The sequence below is a fragment of the Juglans regia genome, chromosome 16 (genome assembly GCF_001411555.2).
Source record: "Juglans regia cultivar Chandler chromosome 16, Walnut 2.0, whole genome shotgun sequence".
In the NCBI taxonomy this organism is placed as follows: domain Eukaryota; kingdom Viridiplantae; phylum Streptophyta; class Magnoliopsida; order Fagales; family Juglandaceae; genus Juglans; species Juglans regia.
Genome location: NC_049916.1, coordinates 28,183,167 through 28,200,023, shown reverse-complemented (window position 1 = coordinate 28,200,023; position 16,857 = coordinate 28,183,167). Strand labels below are relative to the sequence as shown.

The window sequence follows — 16,857 nt, the reverse complement described above, 5'->3', positions numbered from 1 at the left end:
CACAACAGACTCGCCAGACCTGATTGTGGCTGTCATTGACATCCCAGGAGGTACGTTGTGGCGTTCTGAGCTCCGGAATGCATTAAATGTAGCATGACTTTCTGTCATGGTGTGCCTGTTTTCGACGTTCCATTCCATTAAATGCGACGTGGTTTAGGTCAGGTACGTCCATCCCTCTGACTTGTCCCAACACCAGGGTTCAAGGACATGGGGTGTCCCTAAATGTCGGCTAGTAATGGTGTCAGACAATCCTATCTTCTATCCTTTAATTAGGGGTGCTACCCGCCCCCTACGGGGCGGGGTCACCCCTATCCCTCCCCCCGCCCCCGCATTGGGGGGGGGGGGTTTGGATTTTTCCCCCGCGCTCCGACCCCGTCCATGTGGGTGCGAGGTACCCTATCCGTTGATTGGGGTGTGGGGGTGGACCTCCAACCGTCCGCCCATTCAATCTCGATAACAAATTCAATTTAGTGATTCACAATTTCACTGCACATTGAGCACAATCAAGCAATTCACAAAACCACATACACAATTAAATCCTCTACAATTCACAATCTCATTCTCATTTAATTTCATCCTCCAATCTCCATCCACAAATAATAAAAAATATGGGGCGATTTATGAAGAGATTTGGGAGTGAGCCATTGATCCCTACTTACATTCGCCCGGCGCTAAGACTGAGACGGCAATGGAAATTTGCGACAGTGACTCGAGATGACGATGGTGATTGGTGAGGCATACGGCGAATTGGAGAGAATCGAGAGGCGACAATCGCAGAGAGAGATAGAAAGGAGAAGATGAATCGCGAGGAAGAAGAGAATCAGGGGCTGGGGGGCTCTTTGATTGGATATTAACCCATAATCAAAAAACGCCGTGATTATGGGCAGGGGTATTAAAAAAAATACCCAGGCACAAAACGTGCTTGGGTATTTCTTTTTATATGAGACGTATTATATATAATTTATATATGAGAAAACCTGCACACCGGTCGGGCTGATTATTTGGAGATAATAGCCCACCAATCAGGTGGTGACACGTAAGCGGTTATATGGATGAATTGCTGAGCTGAATAGCATTAGATCCTCTCTGGTTTGCATCCCCATTTTCAAGCCTCATAAGCTCAAGGAGCTTAAAACCATCCATGTCTGGCATATTCACCTCACTGATAACCAGGTCAAACTTGTTTCTGTTCTCGCTCAACATTTTCAATGCCATAACAACCTGATTGGTCGTTGTAACTACACAAACCAGAAATCACATTAAGAAGCCAAATTTGAAAACATATGAAATTCAAAACCCAGACACTAATGAAAAGTGAAGCATTTTCCCTTATCCTACGATAGAAAACAAAGTCTACATAACTGGAAGAGTATACAACAGTACTTAAACCATTGCTCATTAAAATCAAAGAAAAATCATAATTATACCAAAATGCTCAAAGAGCAAAAGCAAATCCCATTTACGATTTCTAGTCTTTTCTTATAGTACAAGATGGATTCTAATATGGCATTACCTTTCGGATTAAAAAAAAAATGATATGCACAACACCAAATACGAACGCGTTTCAATAAAACACGTACAAAGCTTCATAGAAAAACACGAATTTTGTAAAATTAGAAAACCAACAACAGTTCAAGCACCATCCAAATGCTCCAGAAATCAAGCCAACTCCATAAAAACAAAAAAACAATTAAAACAGAAAGAGAACAGACCTTGATACTGGCATTTTCGAAGCAAGGTGTTCAAAAGTTTTAGGCAAGTTGGATTGTCATCCACAACAAGAACACGTGTACCCGCCGGGAATTTGTCCTGGTCCATATCTTCACCCACCACACCAGCTCTACGGTTCTCCACAGTCATTTTGAATTAACAACAACGGAAAGACTCAGACGAGAAACAGAACACCAAACAGAGAGCACAGATAAAAGTTTCAATTTTGAATGTTGGGACTCAAATTTTCAAGCTTTTTTACCAAACCCAGAAGATAAAAGAATGTGAACAAGAGACTCAGAGAGAGAGAGATCAGACGGAGCTACTGTGAGAGAGAGAGAGAGAGAGAGAGAGAGGAGATGGGTATGGAGAGTGAGTAAAGGCTGTACGAGATGCACAATGATGGTGATGGCTAGAACAGAGTGAAGGGATTCAACCCAACAAAACAGAAGAAGCCTAGGGTGGGCAACTGACCAGTTGCGGTGGAGTGGGGCGGTCTACGCTTGTGTAGTGGGCAAAGAACTCGTGGGCCGAAATCGGGAGAAATCGAGTTGGGTGAAATCAGCTAAGGAGGACACTGGTGGCGGTTGCCTCTGGACGTGGTGGTGGACTGGTGGCGGTGGAGGCCTCCTCGGCATGGAAGCACACGGTCGCGAATTTTGACGGAAGCACAAATGTGTATGCTGAGTTGAAGTTTTTGCCCCTTCTATCCCATGCGCACGAGTCTATCGTGAGATTACTGCATTTGCTGAGGTGTCAAGAGCTGAGTGGAGGGCTGTTATACAAGAGTTATCGGACTAACCGCTTAGAAGCGGTTCTGTTTATATACATATATATTATAAACGGAGAGGGGTGGGGTTCCACCCAATCCTGCTCTCGCCTCCACTTGAAGCCTCATATGCGGGTGGGGTCCCCCTGCAGCGACGGACGGGGTAATCTGCCCCGCCTCATGGGGGCGGAGCGGTCGGGGACGGGTCAGCGAGGGCCCCCGTTGCCCACCCATACCTTTAATCAGTGTGCATTGCCTGATTGCTTCCCTTCCTGGACCCTCTTAGCCCGGCCCGGCCCGGCCCGGCCCGGCTCGGCCATAGGGATTACTCCTCACATATAGTTTCTTTTTCTAATGAGAAATAATTTGTACAAGCTCCAAATAGACAAGCTTCATACAAGCTTTTGTAAAAAAGTGGACCTCGCCTTAAATAAGTGTAAAAAAAACTATTCTTTATTAGTGAGACTCATTATTTTATAAAAGACTTATATAAAATTTGTCTATTTAAGATTTGTATTTAGCATTACTCTTTTACAATTGATCTTATATCTTTTAACATCTCAAATACACACGTGATATACTTGAAACGTGATAACAGATTTTATAAAAGGGAAATGCTTTGGTGTCCCGAATTCGGGACCCAAAGTGTCCCGAAAGGTTTTTTTTTTACTGAATGATTAAAAATATATTTTTTAATGATGTTGTGATTTTTTTATTTTTTAAAAAAATATTTATGATGATTAAAAAAATACATAAAAAAAATAAAAAAACAAAAAAAATAAAAAGCTTATTCGGGACACAAAATGGGTCCCGAATTCGGGACCCATAGCAGTGCCCTTTATAAAATAAAAACAGACATGATGAATACACGTGGCCAGAGCCAACCTGCTTTGGTACTGGTGACAAGAGGGACACACGTTCCTTACTTTGTGGGACCCGATCGATCTTTTTACAGCTGAAGAGATTGTGGCCCGTGTGGGTCCCCTTCCAGATTTTCCCGACAGCCAAACATGCTAACTGAAGCTACAGTAAAGTAATAAACATATTTAGAATTTCTTTTTGTTGGCGGTACCAGATTCTGGAATTGTCATTGCAGAATATATAGCTCCTGATAAGAACTTTTTTTTTTTTTGAGTATGGTTTTGCCTCTCAAGGAAAGTCGGACTAATTAGGAGCATTCAGTCCCAGTAGCAGCAGAATCTGAAGAATTCTCAGAAAAATCCATCATCATCCACCGCTGAAACTCGTCCTCACTAATAGGTTCACACAACTCATTTTCCTTTGATCTATTTTCAATTCCTGCTGAGGAATAGGAATTTGAATGATGTTGTTCTGATGATGTCACGCACGACTCTGAAACCTGATCCCTATGCGTCGTATATTCCGAAAAGGGAAAGTTAAGCTTTGCCCGTGGCCCTCGAAAGTCGATAGCCGCCTTGTCATAAGCTCGGGCGGCCTCCTCTGCTGTGTTGAAAGTGCCAAGCCAAACTCGAATTGCACGCTTTGGGTCTCGGATCTCCGCTGCCCATTTGCCCCACGGTCTCTGCCTGACGCCCCTGTAGTACTTCTTTGCTCGCCTCTTCGTCGCTTCTGCGGGTAATTTCCCTTTCTTCTTCTTGTTGTCTTCTACCTCTTCCTCTTCCTCTTCCTGAAACTTATCCATGGGAGGGAAGAAAAAGTTGCAGCCGAGACAACCGTCAATGTTGCACACATGACAAGTGTCCAAATTAGTGAAAGATGGTGTGTGAAAGAGGAGGGAGTTCGTAGAATAGTCAGGATTAGCAGAAGTAACAGCAGAAGTGCCGGAGACAACATTGGTGAGAGCGACAACCATGATGGAGAATTCCTGCTCAGTTGTGAGCCGATACGGATGTTGATTGCTCGACGAAGCCTCATCTAGCGTTGGTGCATTGAACGACTTGCCCTGCATCTCGGTTGGCGTTGCTGGAGCTGCGGAATTTGGTTTGAAGATTTTCTCTGTTGTCTGGAATGGTCAGTCTGTCTGGTCTATATGTGTTGGGGGAAGAGATGTGGGGGGATTTATATGTTGTGGGTGTAGTGTAATTGCAGCCAACTGGCACACTTCTCTCACACGGGTTTAATAAGGATTAAAATATTAGTAGGAGGGGAAGCACGTGGGGTACTAGTTGTTGAGCGTTAAAAGAGACAGATAATGGCGGTTGATGACGTGGGAAATGGTGGTTTGAGGTTGAGGTTGACGTAGGAGAGAGGTGGTGGGGTACATCTTTCGTGGGAGACAGTCGCACTCTGTGACTCACAGACGCGGAGTGTTTGACGGCTTTGTGAGTGGGTGAAGAGGCATGTTTTGGAGCTGTACTCGCTCCGCTTTGGTCTCATGGGTGAACACGCGTGCTATTTTATTTATATATTTATACATCCTTGCACTAAAAGTTGCCTTTGCAGCCTATCAAAAAACAAAAAAAAAAAAAAAACAAAAAACAAAAAGGTTGCCTTTTCAGTAACTGTACTACTTTTTGTCACTTTTTTTTTGGTATATAAAATATATTTCTTTTGAATTTCTCGTATTTAAAAGTGATGGGATTTGTTCGATTCCTGTTGTATAATGTATTTGAAGTCATTATTTTCACCGAGTAAAAGAAAGGGTGTGGGGTCCTGGACAGCGGAAAAACAAGCGGACCGCACACAATCAGTTCAGTTCAGATAGCGAATCTAACAAAAAAAATGAGAAAAAGCGTCCGCGGTTGACAGAACGTAACTCTTAATACTTCTTGAAGAGTATCGGAACAAAACAGGCTGTGAAAGCCGTTGTCACAACAAATGTTCTCCACTATGCGATTGGCAGTGCATTTTTCAGGTTTATAACCTAATTGTTACTATTGTGGATCTTAGTCATATATCCTACCTATTATGGTCTAAAAGAAGGAATTTCCTATTGTGTGTACACCTGAAAGATATCAGGAAAAGAAATGCTTAACAGTCCTACCTCCTCCTCCTTAGGGGTGTGCAAAATTCCGAAAATTCCGACTCCGTCCGACTTCCGCTCCGACTCCGACTTCGTTCATCGGAATTCGGAGTCGGAATTCGGAGTAGCTCCGAATATCTATTTGGAGTCGGAGTCGGAGTCGGAGCTCCAAGAAGCTCCGATTCCGACTCCGAAATTTTTTTTTACTGTACACTTGCGCTCGAGCGAGGTGTCGAGCGCAAGTCGAGCACACGTTGTATTGAACATTGGCTCGAGCGACATGTCGAGCGGAAGTCAAGCGAACCTCTCTGGAAGAGTTCTGCTCGAACGACAGGTCGAGCGGAAGTCGAGCGAACCTCTTCCAGAGAGGTTCGCTTGAGCTAAAGTCGAGCGAACCTCTCTGAAAGAGTTCCGCTCGAGCGCTACGTCGAGCGCACGTCGAGCTCCGATCTTATGTCGGAGCTCCTATAGGAGGTCGGAGCTCCGATAGGAGGTCGGAGCTCCGATAGGAGGTCGGAGCTCTGACCTCCGATCGGAGTTGGACTCCGAACTCCAGTTCGGAGTCGGAGTCGGAGCTCCAATTTGGCTCCGACTCTTGTCGGAGTCGGAGGTCGGAAACGAGCACTCCGACTTCGTCGGAGTCGGAGCCCAGCCCTACTCCTCCTCCTCATCTATTATACCCTAAAAAGGATCAAAGGAAAATTAGAAATCAAAGAAAGTTTCCACCCCCTCCAAATTTTACAATTGGTCACAACCACTTGATATCAGCTGCAAACCAACAAACACAGGAATCATCAGTGAGAGCATCAAAACTAACTTGAACAAAAATCTTCCACCTATTATTCATCGTCCTCTGAATCTGTATTAAACAGAGATAATTGCTACTTCAGATTATAATGTCAAATCGTGATTGTTATGCGCAAACATGAGGGTACTATGAGTTTCTTGAGAGCTTCATTTTTATGGGTTCCATATAGATATTCATCGGAAACCTCATATGCACAGGGCATGAACTGAATGATAATAAATAAGCAGTGAATGGCTTACCAGATCTTATATCTTCTCCAACCTTTCCTCTGTTTTTCAACTGTCTCTGGATCATTGAGCATATGAGTACCCACCAGTATATGTGAAACACGAGTAGCATCAGCAACATTGTATTGAAAACATAGTACAGTAATGTAGGATAGGCCTCTGATATAACTTCAAGAACTCACAAATATCGTAGTTGGAAAATGCCAATAGCATGAACAGACAAGTAAAAGGAGCACTAATGCCACATCTGGTGAATTAAAATCAATTACCCTGAGGGCAAACCTTGATGCTTTTATAACCCAAAGAGGGAAGAATACTAGCCGCAGAATGAGCCATGAAACGGCAAAGAATCCAAAAAAGACACTTGCAGCAAGCTCCTTCTCAGAGTATTTAAAAACTTCAGCAGCTTCCATGAATATATCACTAGCATCATGCAGGGCAAGAATAACTGAACCAATTCGAAAAAAGCTGTAAAAGGAAAATGTCAATGATTCTTCCATTGCATATTTCCATGTTAGCATTAATCTAAATATTGCTCAGTTAAATCAACCTACTCCTATACAAAAACACAGAAAAAAAGTAGACAAAACTCTCAAGGGTAATGATTTTTACATGTAACTTGTAAGAGTTCTCTTACACAAACTTTATTGATGTAGACCTATTTACCTAAAAGACCCAACCAGAGAACCCCTGAAGAGTTCACAAAGCTACACGAGTGCTTTCCGCTTTGTGATGCTATATTTGCAATATTAAAATGATTCATGGACGTGATGCCAAATAGAAACAGTTAAAAAAAAATTCTAAAATAAAATATTACAAGATTTTTTTTTTTTGACAAGTTACAACACTGTTAAATATTAACAATCCAAAAGCCCCAAAAGTTTTAAGAATATAAGCATTGATGATCTTTATAATGGGTAGCAGCTACCAAGCTGTTGCAATACTGTCTAACATGGCAAACAACAACGAATTATGAGAAAGATGCAAGTGACCAGAACATGGCTAATCTTTATTCTTTCCACTAACAACAAATGTCAGAAACACAAAATAAAAGACTGTAAAAAACATGAAAATGGCTGATGCAATTCAAAGGACATGAACAACAGACATAAAAGGATCTCTGCATGCTCAGGCTGGTTTGCCTGAGCAGAATCAAAACAATGGAACACCAATGAAATAGGACTTGGCTAACTTCCTCTCCAGAGTGCAGTGAATGTCCCCAGAAACTTAACACTCCATGCACAAATTATAAGAGCACTATCCCACCACTTTTAGCATGCCCTGCTGAAAAAAATCTCAGTCCAGTAATGAAAATGTAACCAAGTACCATCAGCTGTTAACAACTCTTAGCACGACCATATATCTAATCACCATAGCAGCAGAGTTTTAACTATATCTTCGTACTAGACAGCAAAGTTGCAAAATATCCCTTATTGCTAAATGGTCTAAAAGCATCTTCATTATCACTCAGCAAACGGTCCATTCAAATTAAATATTTGTATCTGTGTGTGTAAAAGGCTGAAGCTAATCGCCATCACCTATACAGGTTAACTAACATATCAAACCATGAATATTTTATTATTCAAATATTTTTGTTGGGAGCAATGAAACTGATAAGAAAAAGTCCTCTGATTTTAAAATAACATCTCAATTATTATGTTTTATCATCATATAATTAAAAAACTCCACCTGGTAATCTATTAGAGCTCGCATCAACCAAACTTTCCATCTTCAAATGAAGCAAAGGCCCATTGTTCAACAGTGTAAACTCTTAATATATATTTTGTTGAACTTGTGCAAGTACACAGGTGTTCTGCAGCAATTTTCTCAAACCTTTATTGTCAATTTTGAAACTAGAAAATGAGGACAGCTCTATGCCAACAAAAAGGGTATGAAAGCTCCCACACAAATCAACCAAAAAACAATTTGCACGTACAACTGACTGCTAATCCATTGTACCGAGACAAAAACGGAAGTAATACCTTGTAATATATGAGTACCCAATCAAGGCAATGGTAATTACATGATGGGACATCATTACTGAGAAATCCTTCCTTCGAGTCTCCCACGTAAGGAGGGCAGCAATGCTGTAGACGTAGAATCCACATTGGCACATGTAGAAAAGCTTTAAGGGAAGACTGAAATGAGAATTAAACGATTAGTTTAAACAACGTATAACAACTCATTGCAACCATCCTAGAAAAGGACAGAATTTTAAACATTTAAGACGTTGCAAGATATATCCTGATCCCAAGCCCAACCTACGTTGCCCCCTCTATGTTCCCACCCAAAGAAAGAGAGCATAAACAAAAGAAAATGTCCCTATACAGTTATGTTGTATGACTTAAACAACTGAGATGCTGGCTAGAAAAAGTAATATTATACCAATCAAATGCATTCAGAAAAGGAGGGTCAAATTTAAACCTAGGGAAAAAACCCCATGCCAAAATTAGATGCATAGTTACAACAAAGCGGAATGAGCCAAATCATTTGCACGTTTCTGTATGTACTATAGTCTACGAGGAATTATGCTTATCTATTATGGACAAAAGTAAACAAACCTTAAAATTGTTATGGAGGTTGGGAGGGCAGGTGTTATAAGCAAGAAAACTATTGCTGATCCTCCTTTACAGATTACTTTTGAAAAGAGGTTTGACATTCTGTTCAGTGTGAAATGGCCAAATCTTCAATCTTGTCCACAGCTGGGTCATCATCCATTCAATTCCCTAATATATAGGCTTTAACCTTTCTAACAAAGTTGCAAGACAACTTTCATTTCATATATTTTTCGGTTCCCACACAAGGAATCTACAGTAACTTGACCATCTTTGTGATACCCCATATGATATGGATAAGGGTAGGTGGTGTACGAGATCCCATATTGATTGGGAATGAAAAGCTTATAAGATAAATGAACACTCAATGTTTATTATAAAAATCTGTCACAATTGTATTACAGTGGGAGTACCTATTTATACATGTCTACCTATATGGACAAGAATGGAAAGGGCAATTAATTTGCTCTGTTGTACAAAATTAATTACATGAGCTAAAATTAAGGAAAGACACGGAAAGTGATTTACTGCCCAGCATTGCTAGACTGAGATCAAGGAGAAACAGATCTTGAGTTGCTGTGATCAAGGCTTTGCTGTGATTAAGGCTGATTTGTTGTGTTCATCTATTACGCCCCCGCAAGATGGTGCTCCCATCAGTGACACCAATCTTGGAACGGAGAAGCTGGAATCGTGTACGAGACAAGGCCTTAGTCATTAAGTCAGCAAGTTGGTCCTGAGTGGATACATGTGCAACTTGAAGCAAACCTTTGTTGACATAGTCTCGGACAAAATGAAGGTCGATGGCAATATGTTTCATCCGAGAGTGAAGAATTGGATTCAAGCTTAACTGAGTTGCACCAACGTTGTCACATAAAATTTTTGGAGTGGAGTGAAGGAGGACACCAATCTCACGGAAGAGAGAATTCAGCCATGCAATTTCAGAAGTGGCACTCGCAAGTGCCCTGTATTCTGCTTCGGTGGAAGAGCGAGCAACAGCCCTCTGTTTTCTAGTACACCAAGAGATGGGATTGACTCCAAGAAAGATTATGTAGGCTGAGGTAGAAGTTCGGTCATCAAGGTTCCCTCCTCAATCAGCATCTGAGTAGGCAAGGAGCTGAGGAGTGGATGCACGACGAAGGTAAATACCATGATAGAGAGTATTTTTAAGATACCTGAGGAGCCTCTTTACAGTAGCCCAGTGTGTTTCAGACGGCGCATGCATGAATTGAGCAAGCTTATTTACAGGGAAAGCAATATCTGGCCTTGTGAGAGACAGGTACTGTAAAGCACCAATGTCACTTCGATAGGTAGTGCTGACCGCAGCATTTGAACCATCATCCAGTTGAAGTCGACTTGAGGTTGCCAAAGGAGTGGTAACATCTTTAGCTCCATCCATACCTGTTTTGAGAAGCAGCTCACGCACATATTTGTGTTGTGTGAGGAATAATCCTTCAGTGGTGGGAATTACTTCAACACCCAGGAAAAAATGGAGAGGCCCAAGATCTTTTAGTGAGAACTGAAGGCCAAGCTGATGGATGACTTGAGAGAGAAACTTAGTGTCATTTCCAGTGAGAATAAGGTCATCAACGTAAACAAGAAAATATGCCACTGTGCTTTGTTTATTGTAAATGAACAAGGAAGAGTTGGATGCAGATTTTATAAAGCCAAAGTTGCAGAGGCAGTCATGAAGAGCACGGTACCAGGCCCGCGGCGCTTGTTTCAGTCCATATATGGACTTTTGAAGATGGCAAACGTGCCGAGGATGAGAAGAATCAATAAAACCTGCAGGTTGCACCATAAACACATCTTCATTGAGGGAACCATGCAAGAAGGCGTTATTCACGTCGAGTTGGCGAATGGACCAGCCATTCATCACAGCAAGTGAGAGGATGATGCGTATGGTGGCAGGTTTGACAACCGGGAGAAGGTTTCTGTGTAGTCAATTCCCGGTCGTTGATGAAATCCCTTAGCAACTAAGCGTGCTTTATAGCGGTCAATGGAGCCATCAGATTTTCTTTTGATGCGAAAGACCCATTTTGAGCCAACTAAGTTCTGTCGAGGATGAGGAGGAACCAGCTTCCAGCTGCCATGCCGAACAAGTGCTGTGAATTCATCGCTCATAGCTTGACGCCAGTAAGAATCTTTAAGAGCTTGGTGAATTCCAGTAGGTTCTAGAGCTGGAGGTAAAGGATGTTTGGAAGCCATGAAGACCTTCTTGGGTTTATGAATGTTATTCATGGAGCGTGTAACCATGCGAGAAGGCTGAGTTGGCTCAGGTGCAACATCCTGTTCAGTAGCTAAATTGGAAGAAGCCTGCAAAGGTGGAGCTGTTTCATGTGCAGAGGAGATACTATCACAAGGAGGTGACAGCATCTGCTGACTAGGGGCTTCCAACAATGAACCTGAGGCAGCGTGATCACTGAATGTATTCTTGGACTGAATTGGCATATGAGTCTTGAGAATTAAAAGCTTAGAAGAGGAGGGCTCAGACCGAGAAGGTGAAGTCGTAGAAGGTTTGGAGGTAAGTGGAAAAACAGTTTCATTAAATCGAACATGACGAGATAGGAAAATGCGGTTAGTATCGGGATCTAAGCACTTGTACGCACTTTGTGAAGTGGAATAGCCAACAAAAATGCAAGCACGAGACTTGGGATCCAGTTTATGTTGAGAATATGGTTTGAGCCATGGAAAGCACTGGCACCCAAAGGTTCGAAGTTTGTGGTAATTTGGACTGGAGTTAAACAAGACCTCGAAGGGAGATTTGAGAGAGTGTAAGGGAGTTGGCATTCGATTTATCAAGTAAACCGAGGCTTGAAAAGCTAGATTCCAGTATGAGGGTGGAAGGTTTGCTTGATGGATTAAGGACATGCCAGTTTCCACTATATGGCGGTGGCGACGTTCAACCACGCCATTTTGTTCTGGCGTGTGAGGAGCCGTTGTTAGGTGACTAATTCCATGTTGGCTAAGATAGCCTTTAAGAGCAACAAATTCCCCTCCATTATCGGAATAAAGATTTTTAAGAGGTAAGGAAAATTGTTTTTCAAGAATGGCTTTGAGTTGTGGGAAGATTATTGAGACTTCATATTTTAATTTCATGGGAAAATACCAGCAGTATTTTGTAAAGTGATCCACAAAAAGGACATAATAGCGATATCCTTCAAGACTTGTGTGGGGGGCAGGACCCCAGACGTCTGTGAACAAATATTCAAGAGGTAAGGAGCTGGAAATGGTTGACGCATGAAAAGGAAGTTTATGACTTTTATTGATAGAACATGCAGAACATAAAGATTCAGAGAGGCGATTATTAGAAGGTAAATGAAACTTGTTGATTAAATGATGAACAAGAGGCCGAGAGGGATGACCCAAACGGTTATGCCAAATCTCTGAAGAAACACATTCAGTTGAAAAAGCTGCCTTCGAAGTGCCAGTGTTGCAAGTCGATAGTTTATAGATACCATTGTCACAGTGTCCTTGCATGAGTATCTCCCCCGACTTCGGATCCTTCACAAAAAAATGATAAGGGTGAAATTCAAGAGCAAGATTATTAGTCTTGGTGAATTGATGGACAGAGAGCAGATTTTTGTGAATGGTTGGAACACATAGTGTGTTGGTGAGAGTGACATTTCTGGTTGGTAATTGAAAATTCACAATGCCAACATGAGAGATTTTTAAACCTGAGCCGTCGCCTATTATGACCTCATCGGTGCCATCGTATTCGGAATGGATAGACAGCTTAGACATATCAGAGGTGATATGATGCGAGGCGCCAGAGTCAACAATCCAGGACTTGTCCATCGAGGAGCCAGTGGCAGCACAATTGACATTTGGTGAAGAGGGAGTCCAGAACTTCTTGCATTGTCGAGCTGTGTGACCAGTTATAGAACAAAATTGACAGACCACTGAATTCTTATTGAAGGACTGAGGGGAATGCTGTGACTGAGAGGACCGTTGGTTGGGCTTTGAGTGATTTCCATTGCGATTGAACTTGCTGCGATTGGAAGGAGTAGCAGACTTTTTCTGATGGTAGTTTGTCGTGGCAATAGTATTTTGCTGCAGCGTCTCAAGTCGTTTGATATAGGTTTCATGGCTAACAAGTAGGTCATGAAGTTCTTCAAACGTGAGAGGAGTTTCACGAGTACGAATTGGACCCGCAATATCACGAAAATCAGATCCAAGGCCATTGAGAATATAGAGCGTTAGATCATCATTTGTGAGAGGAGAATCAACCAATGCAAGTTCATCAGCAGTGGTTTTTATTTGCTGGAGATATTCAGTGACACTTTTGGAGCCACGAGTCAAGGAGGTAAGTGTATTCTTGAGTTGCATCACTCTCGTACGAGAGCGATTTGCGTAGAGACGGGTCAATTTGAGCCAAGCTTCTCTTGAAGTGCTAGAGGCAGCAATCAGGGGCATGATGCTTTCAGAGACGGAAGCAAAAATGCCATTAAGGAGAAGTTTGTCTTGACGAATCCAGCGACTGCGAGCAACACAAGCTTCAGCAGTTGGGGTAGTCCCAAGTATAGGACACGGATTTGAGCCATCAATAAAGCCCTGAAGATCATACCCAATGACAAGGCTGTCAAGTTGGGCACGCCATGCAGGAAAGTTAGAGGAGTTGAGCTTGTATGGAAGCTGGGCATGGGCGTTAATGGCAACAATATTATTGTCGGATGGAGTGTTGAAATTAGGAGAGGTGGTGACAGAGGGAGGAGATTGAGACATAGCGGAAGAAGTGGAAAAGGATCAAACTAGTTTGAGAAGAAGGTCTCGTGATACCATATAAGATAAATGAACACTCAATGTTTATTATAAAAATCTGTCACAATTGTATTACAGTGGGAGTACCTATTTATACATGTCTACCTATATGGACAAGAATGGAAAGGGCAATTAATTTGCTCTGCTGTACAAAATTAATTACATGAGCTAAAATTAAGGAAAGACACGGAAAGTGATTTACTGCCCAGCATTGCTGGACTGAGATCAAGGAGAAACAGATCTTGAGTTGCTGTGATCAAGGCTTTGCTGTGATTAAGGCTGATTTGTTGTGTTCATCTATTAAAGCTCTTGCTCAAGGTTCCAATGAGGCTCCAATTGTATCATTGACTAGTCCTTTTGGAGTATAGGCCATGTGGTTTGGGCCTTCCATTGGGACGTTACAAATGGTATCAGAGTCTATCTCAACCAGAAATGTAGGACTTGAACCATGCCACCTACAATGGACAGGTCCGACGAGGACGTCGGGAGTTTAAGGGGGGTAGATTGTGATACCCCATATGATATGGATAAGGGTAGGTGGTGTATGAGATCTCACATTGCTTGGGAAGGAGAAGTTCTTGCTCTTTATAAGGTTCCAATATGGCTCCAATTGTATCATTGACTAGTCCTTTTGAAGTATAGGCTATGTAGTTTGGGCCTTCCATTGGGGCGTTACGGTCTTCTATTGCAAATACATAAATAATCTCTTCTATTATGATTATAGTTTCAAAAGGAGATATGCCAACATGCAAATATATTTTTTTTTTCTCCTTCACACATTTAAACAATTTTGAACAAAAATACAAGCAAATAGTCAGATAAAGTGCATGGTAACAACAGTAGCTCACAGCAGCTCTTGATTTGGCCAGCCTCTAAAGTATCCTTTTCTATCCATGAGCCATGGTTCGTTGTATGTAATTTTGAGAATACATGCTTCAACAGCTGCATAGTATGTTAGTTTCCACATTGACTCTGAGCATTTTACAAACTTTACTCGTGTTGCTTCATCAGTCTTCAATGGAACAGTTCCATTACTCAACAACCGGATGGCCAACCTCTGAAAGAAATAGGAAAAGAATAACTAATTAAGAAAATATTAATGAGAAATCAGTGTGGAAATGCCTTGTCCTTTTGTTTTTCTTGTCCATTTATCCATACACTGTAACAAGAAACCTGAAAATTCATACTTAGAAAGAGCATAGGATATTTTCAATTCCCATTAAATCTATGTCAACATTTGGATTATAGTAATAAACAAAGAAGTTTACTCAGTACGAGATTCATGTAGAAGTATCATTTCTTAAAAGAGTGGAAAATTTCACAGGATAATGATTTTAATCTCTCTTATTGTTGAAAATAGAGCCATTGTTCTATCGCAAAGGAAAACAGGGAGTTTCAATTGAGATGCGAGATTTATCACTTACCAAATAAAATATAAATGAAGAAAAAGACACTGAAAAAAACTTGTATAACATCAGCGAACACAAGAATGCTCATGAGCAAAGACTTTTTTAGATGTGGAAATATAAATGGAAGATGTAGGGGGAAAGATAGCTAGGGAGGGAAAAGTATGCAGTTTACGTTTTGTGAAAATTCAAGAAAGCGCATTAATTACCCAGAACTTGACTTGTTATGTATTAAACTAGGAAATAAGTAACGTGAACCGTTAAAATAATACATGAATGACATTAATTTTTTTATCAGTATGAATGACGTTAATTATAACCCCTAAGCAGAAATTTTCTTCATGAATGAGATAGGACGTGTCACATCTCAATTAAATCGATAGAGACGGAGAAACTTGAGCTGTAACTGACGATTCTGCACTATGGTACATATTCTTTCACAGTTAGATTTCATGGACTCAAAATCCTAGAGCAGCTCATACATGCTTGTTATAATGCATTGAAGAAGTCTAGCATTTAAATTAAAAGCTTCCGATAAATATAAGAAACTGTAAATCATGCATTTAAGAAGCTGCAACCTAAGAAAACAAGAAAGTTCGCTCAACCAAACCTAATAAATCACAATGCTGCTCATTGATGATGAAAATTACTAAAAACAAATTAATCGAATACAACATATATAGTTCAAAACGCAACTTCTCCCTCCCAAGATTTTCTCGTACACCGTAGAAAGAAGTCGAAAATTGTAAAGCTACGAAAAATGCTCTAAGGCAATGAAGATATTAAGGCAAGAACCTTACGCGAAAGATGAGTTTGTCAAGGGAGAACCTGGCGACGACGAAGCCGAGAGCAAAGAAGACAGCGACGACGAAATGGCACGGGTGCGGCGCGCCATTGTGGCTCCAGATCGAGTCCATGTAAGTGTCAGCGTCCGAAGCAGAGTATCAAGGAGAAGCATCAATCAGCAAGTAAATTATCAAAAAATACGAAATCAGTGAACGAAATGAAAGAATCAGGTGCAAAGAACTTCCATTCAGCGGATAGTCTCCGATATCCAAGAAATTGATCTGCCTTAATTTTCAGAGCAAAGAGAGATTGAAAAGGATTTTGCTAAATGAGAGAAAGAGAGGGAACGGAGAGAGAGAGGGAGAGAGTAGAGGCTACAACCGAAACTGAAATGGGAGATAGGTGGTTTCAGTTTCGGTTGACGATCTTTGTGCTTTCTTTTTTTCCTTCTCGTTTCTTTTTACCTCTCTTTTTTCTCCTCTTGTTGGGTTAAAAAGCCACCGTTGAGCCTGGCCCATAAGAGGGGTTGGGTTCTCCTTTCTTTCTGCGATTTTTAGTTACTTAACTAAAAATATGATAAAATTAAATAAATTAATAATTAAAAAATATTTTTTTAAATTAATATTATTTTATTACTATATAATGAATAAATAAATAATTCAATATAAGAATATGTGAATGAAATAGTTAAAATTAAATTTATCTCATATTATTTTATTATTATATAATAAAAAAATAACTATTCTAATATAAAGATTTGATGTGAATAAAATAATCAAAATTAAATTAATCTCATATTAGTTAAAAGAGTAATGCTAGATATATAGAGATGTTTCACTTAGTCATGAAACGTTTTTTTTTTTTTTTCATTTTTCATTTTTATGGATGTCGAAA

At 40.8% G+C, this 16,857-nt stretch overlaps 3 protein-coding genes across 3 annotated transcripts; all 3 read right to left on the bottom strand.

The window, feature by feature from the left end:
* Positions 1-965: 965 nt before the first annotated feature.
* LOC108982277 (two-component response regulator ORR23-like) lies at positions 966-2,962 on the bottom strand. The gene is made up of 2 exons (XM_018953600.2): positions 1,713-2,962; positions 966-1,238 (listed from the first exon to the last, which is right to left on the bottom strand). Exons 1-2 carry the CDS (start codon positions 1,858-1,860, stop codon positions 1,045-1,047), a joined length of 342 nt encoding a protein of 113 aa, XP_018809145.2. The 5' UTR covers positions 1,861-2,962; the 3' UTR covers positions 966-1,044.
* A 362-nt stretch (positions 2,963-3,324) lies between these two features.
* Positions 3,325-4,576, bottom strand: LOC108982941 (ethylene-responsive transcription factor ERF109-like). Its single transcript, XM_018954425.2, has one exon. The coding sequence runs from the start codon at positions 4,407-4,409 to the stop codon at positions 3,648-3,650; it is 762 nt and encodes a 253-aa protein (XP_018809970.1). The 5' UTR covers positions 4,410-4,576; the 3' UTR covers positions 3,325-3,647.
* Positions 4,577-6,262: 1,686 nt separating this feature from the next.
* On the bottom strand, positions 6,263-16,100 carry LOC108982945 (LAG1 longevity assurance homolog 2-like). The gene is made up of 6 exons (XM_035686835.1): positions 15,978-16,100; positions 14,620-14,828; positions 8,441-8,596; positions 6,695-6,926; positions 6,471-6,615; positions 6,263-6,282 (listed from the first exon to the last, which is right to left on the bottom strand). Exons 1-6 carry the CDS (start codon positions 16,092-16,094, stop codon positions 6,263-6,265), a joined length of 879 nt encoding a protein of 292 aa, XP_035542728.1. The 5' UTR covers positions 16,095-16,100.
* Positions 16,101-16,857: the final 757 nt, after the last annotated feature.

What these genes read in the sequence shown, in the direction of transcription:
- LOC108982941 (XM_018954425.2), bottom strand. Translation starts at nt 4,409, where the DNA reads ATGCAGGGCAAGTCGTTCAATGCACCAACGCTAGATGAGGCTTCGTCG.
- LOC108982277 (XM_018953600.2), bottom strand. Translation starts at nt 1,860, where the DNA reads ATGACTGTGGAGAACCGTAGAGCTGGTGTGGTGGGTGAAGATATGGAC. An exon ending in TCGAAAATGCCAGTATCAAG is followed by an intron (nt 1,239 to 1,712) that starts GTCTGTTCTCTT and finishes TGGTTTGTGTAG; the next exon opens with TTACAACGACCAATCAGGTT.
- LOC108982945 (XM_035686835.1), bottom strand. Translation starts at nt 16,094, where the DNA reads ATGGACTCGATCTGGAGCCACAATGGCGCGCCGCACCCGTGCCATTTC. An exon ending in TGGCCAAATCAAGAGCTGCT is followed by an intron (nt 8,597 to 14,619) that starts GTGAGCTACTGT and finishes TTCTCATTTCAG; the next exon opens with TCTTCCCTTAAAGCTTTTCT. An exon ending in GGGTACTCATATATTACAAG is followed by an intron (nt 6,927 to 8,440) that starts GTATTACTTCCG and finishes TTCCTTTTACAG; the next exon opens with CTTTTTTCGAATTGGTTCAG.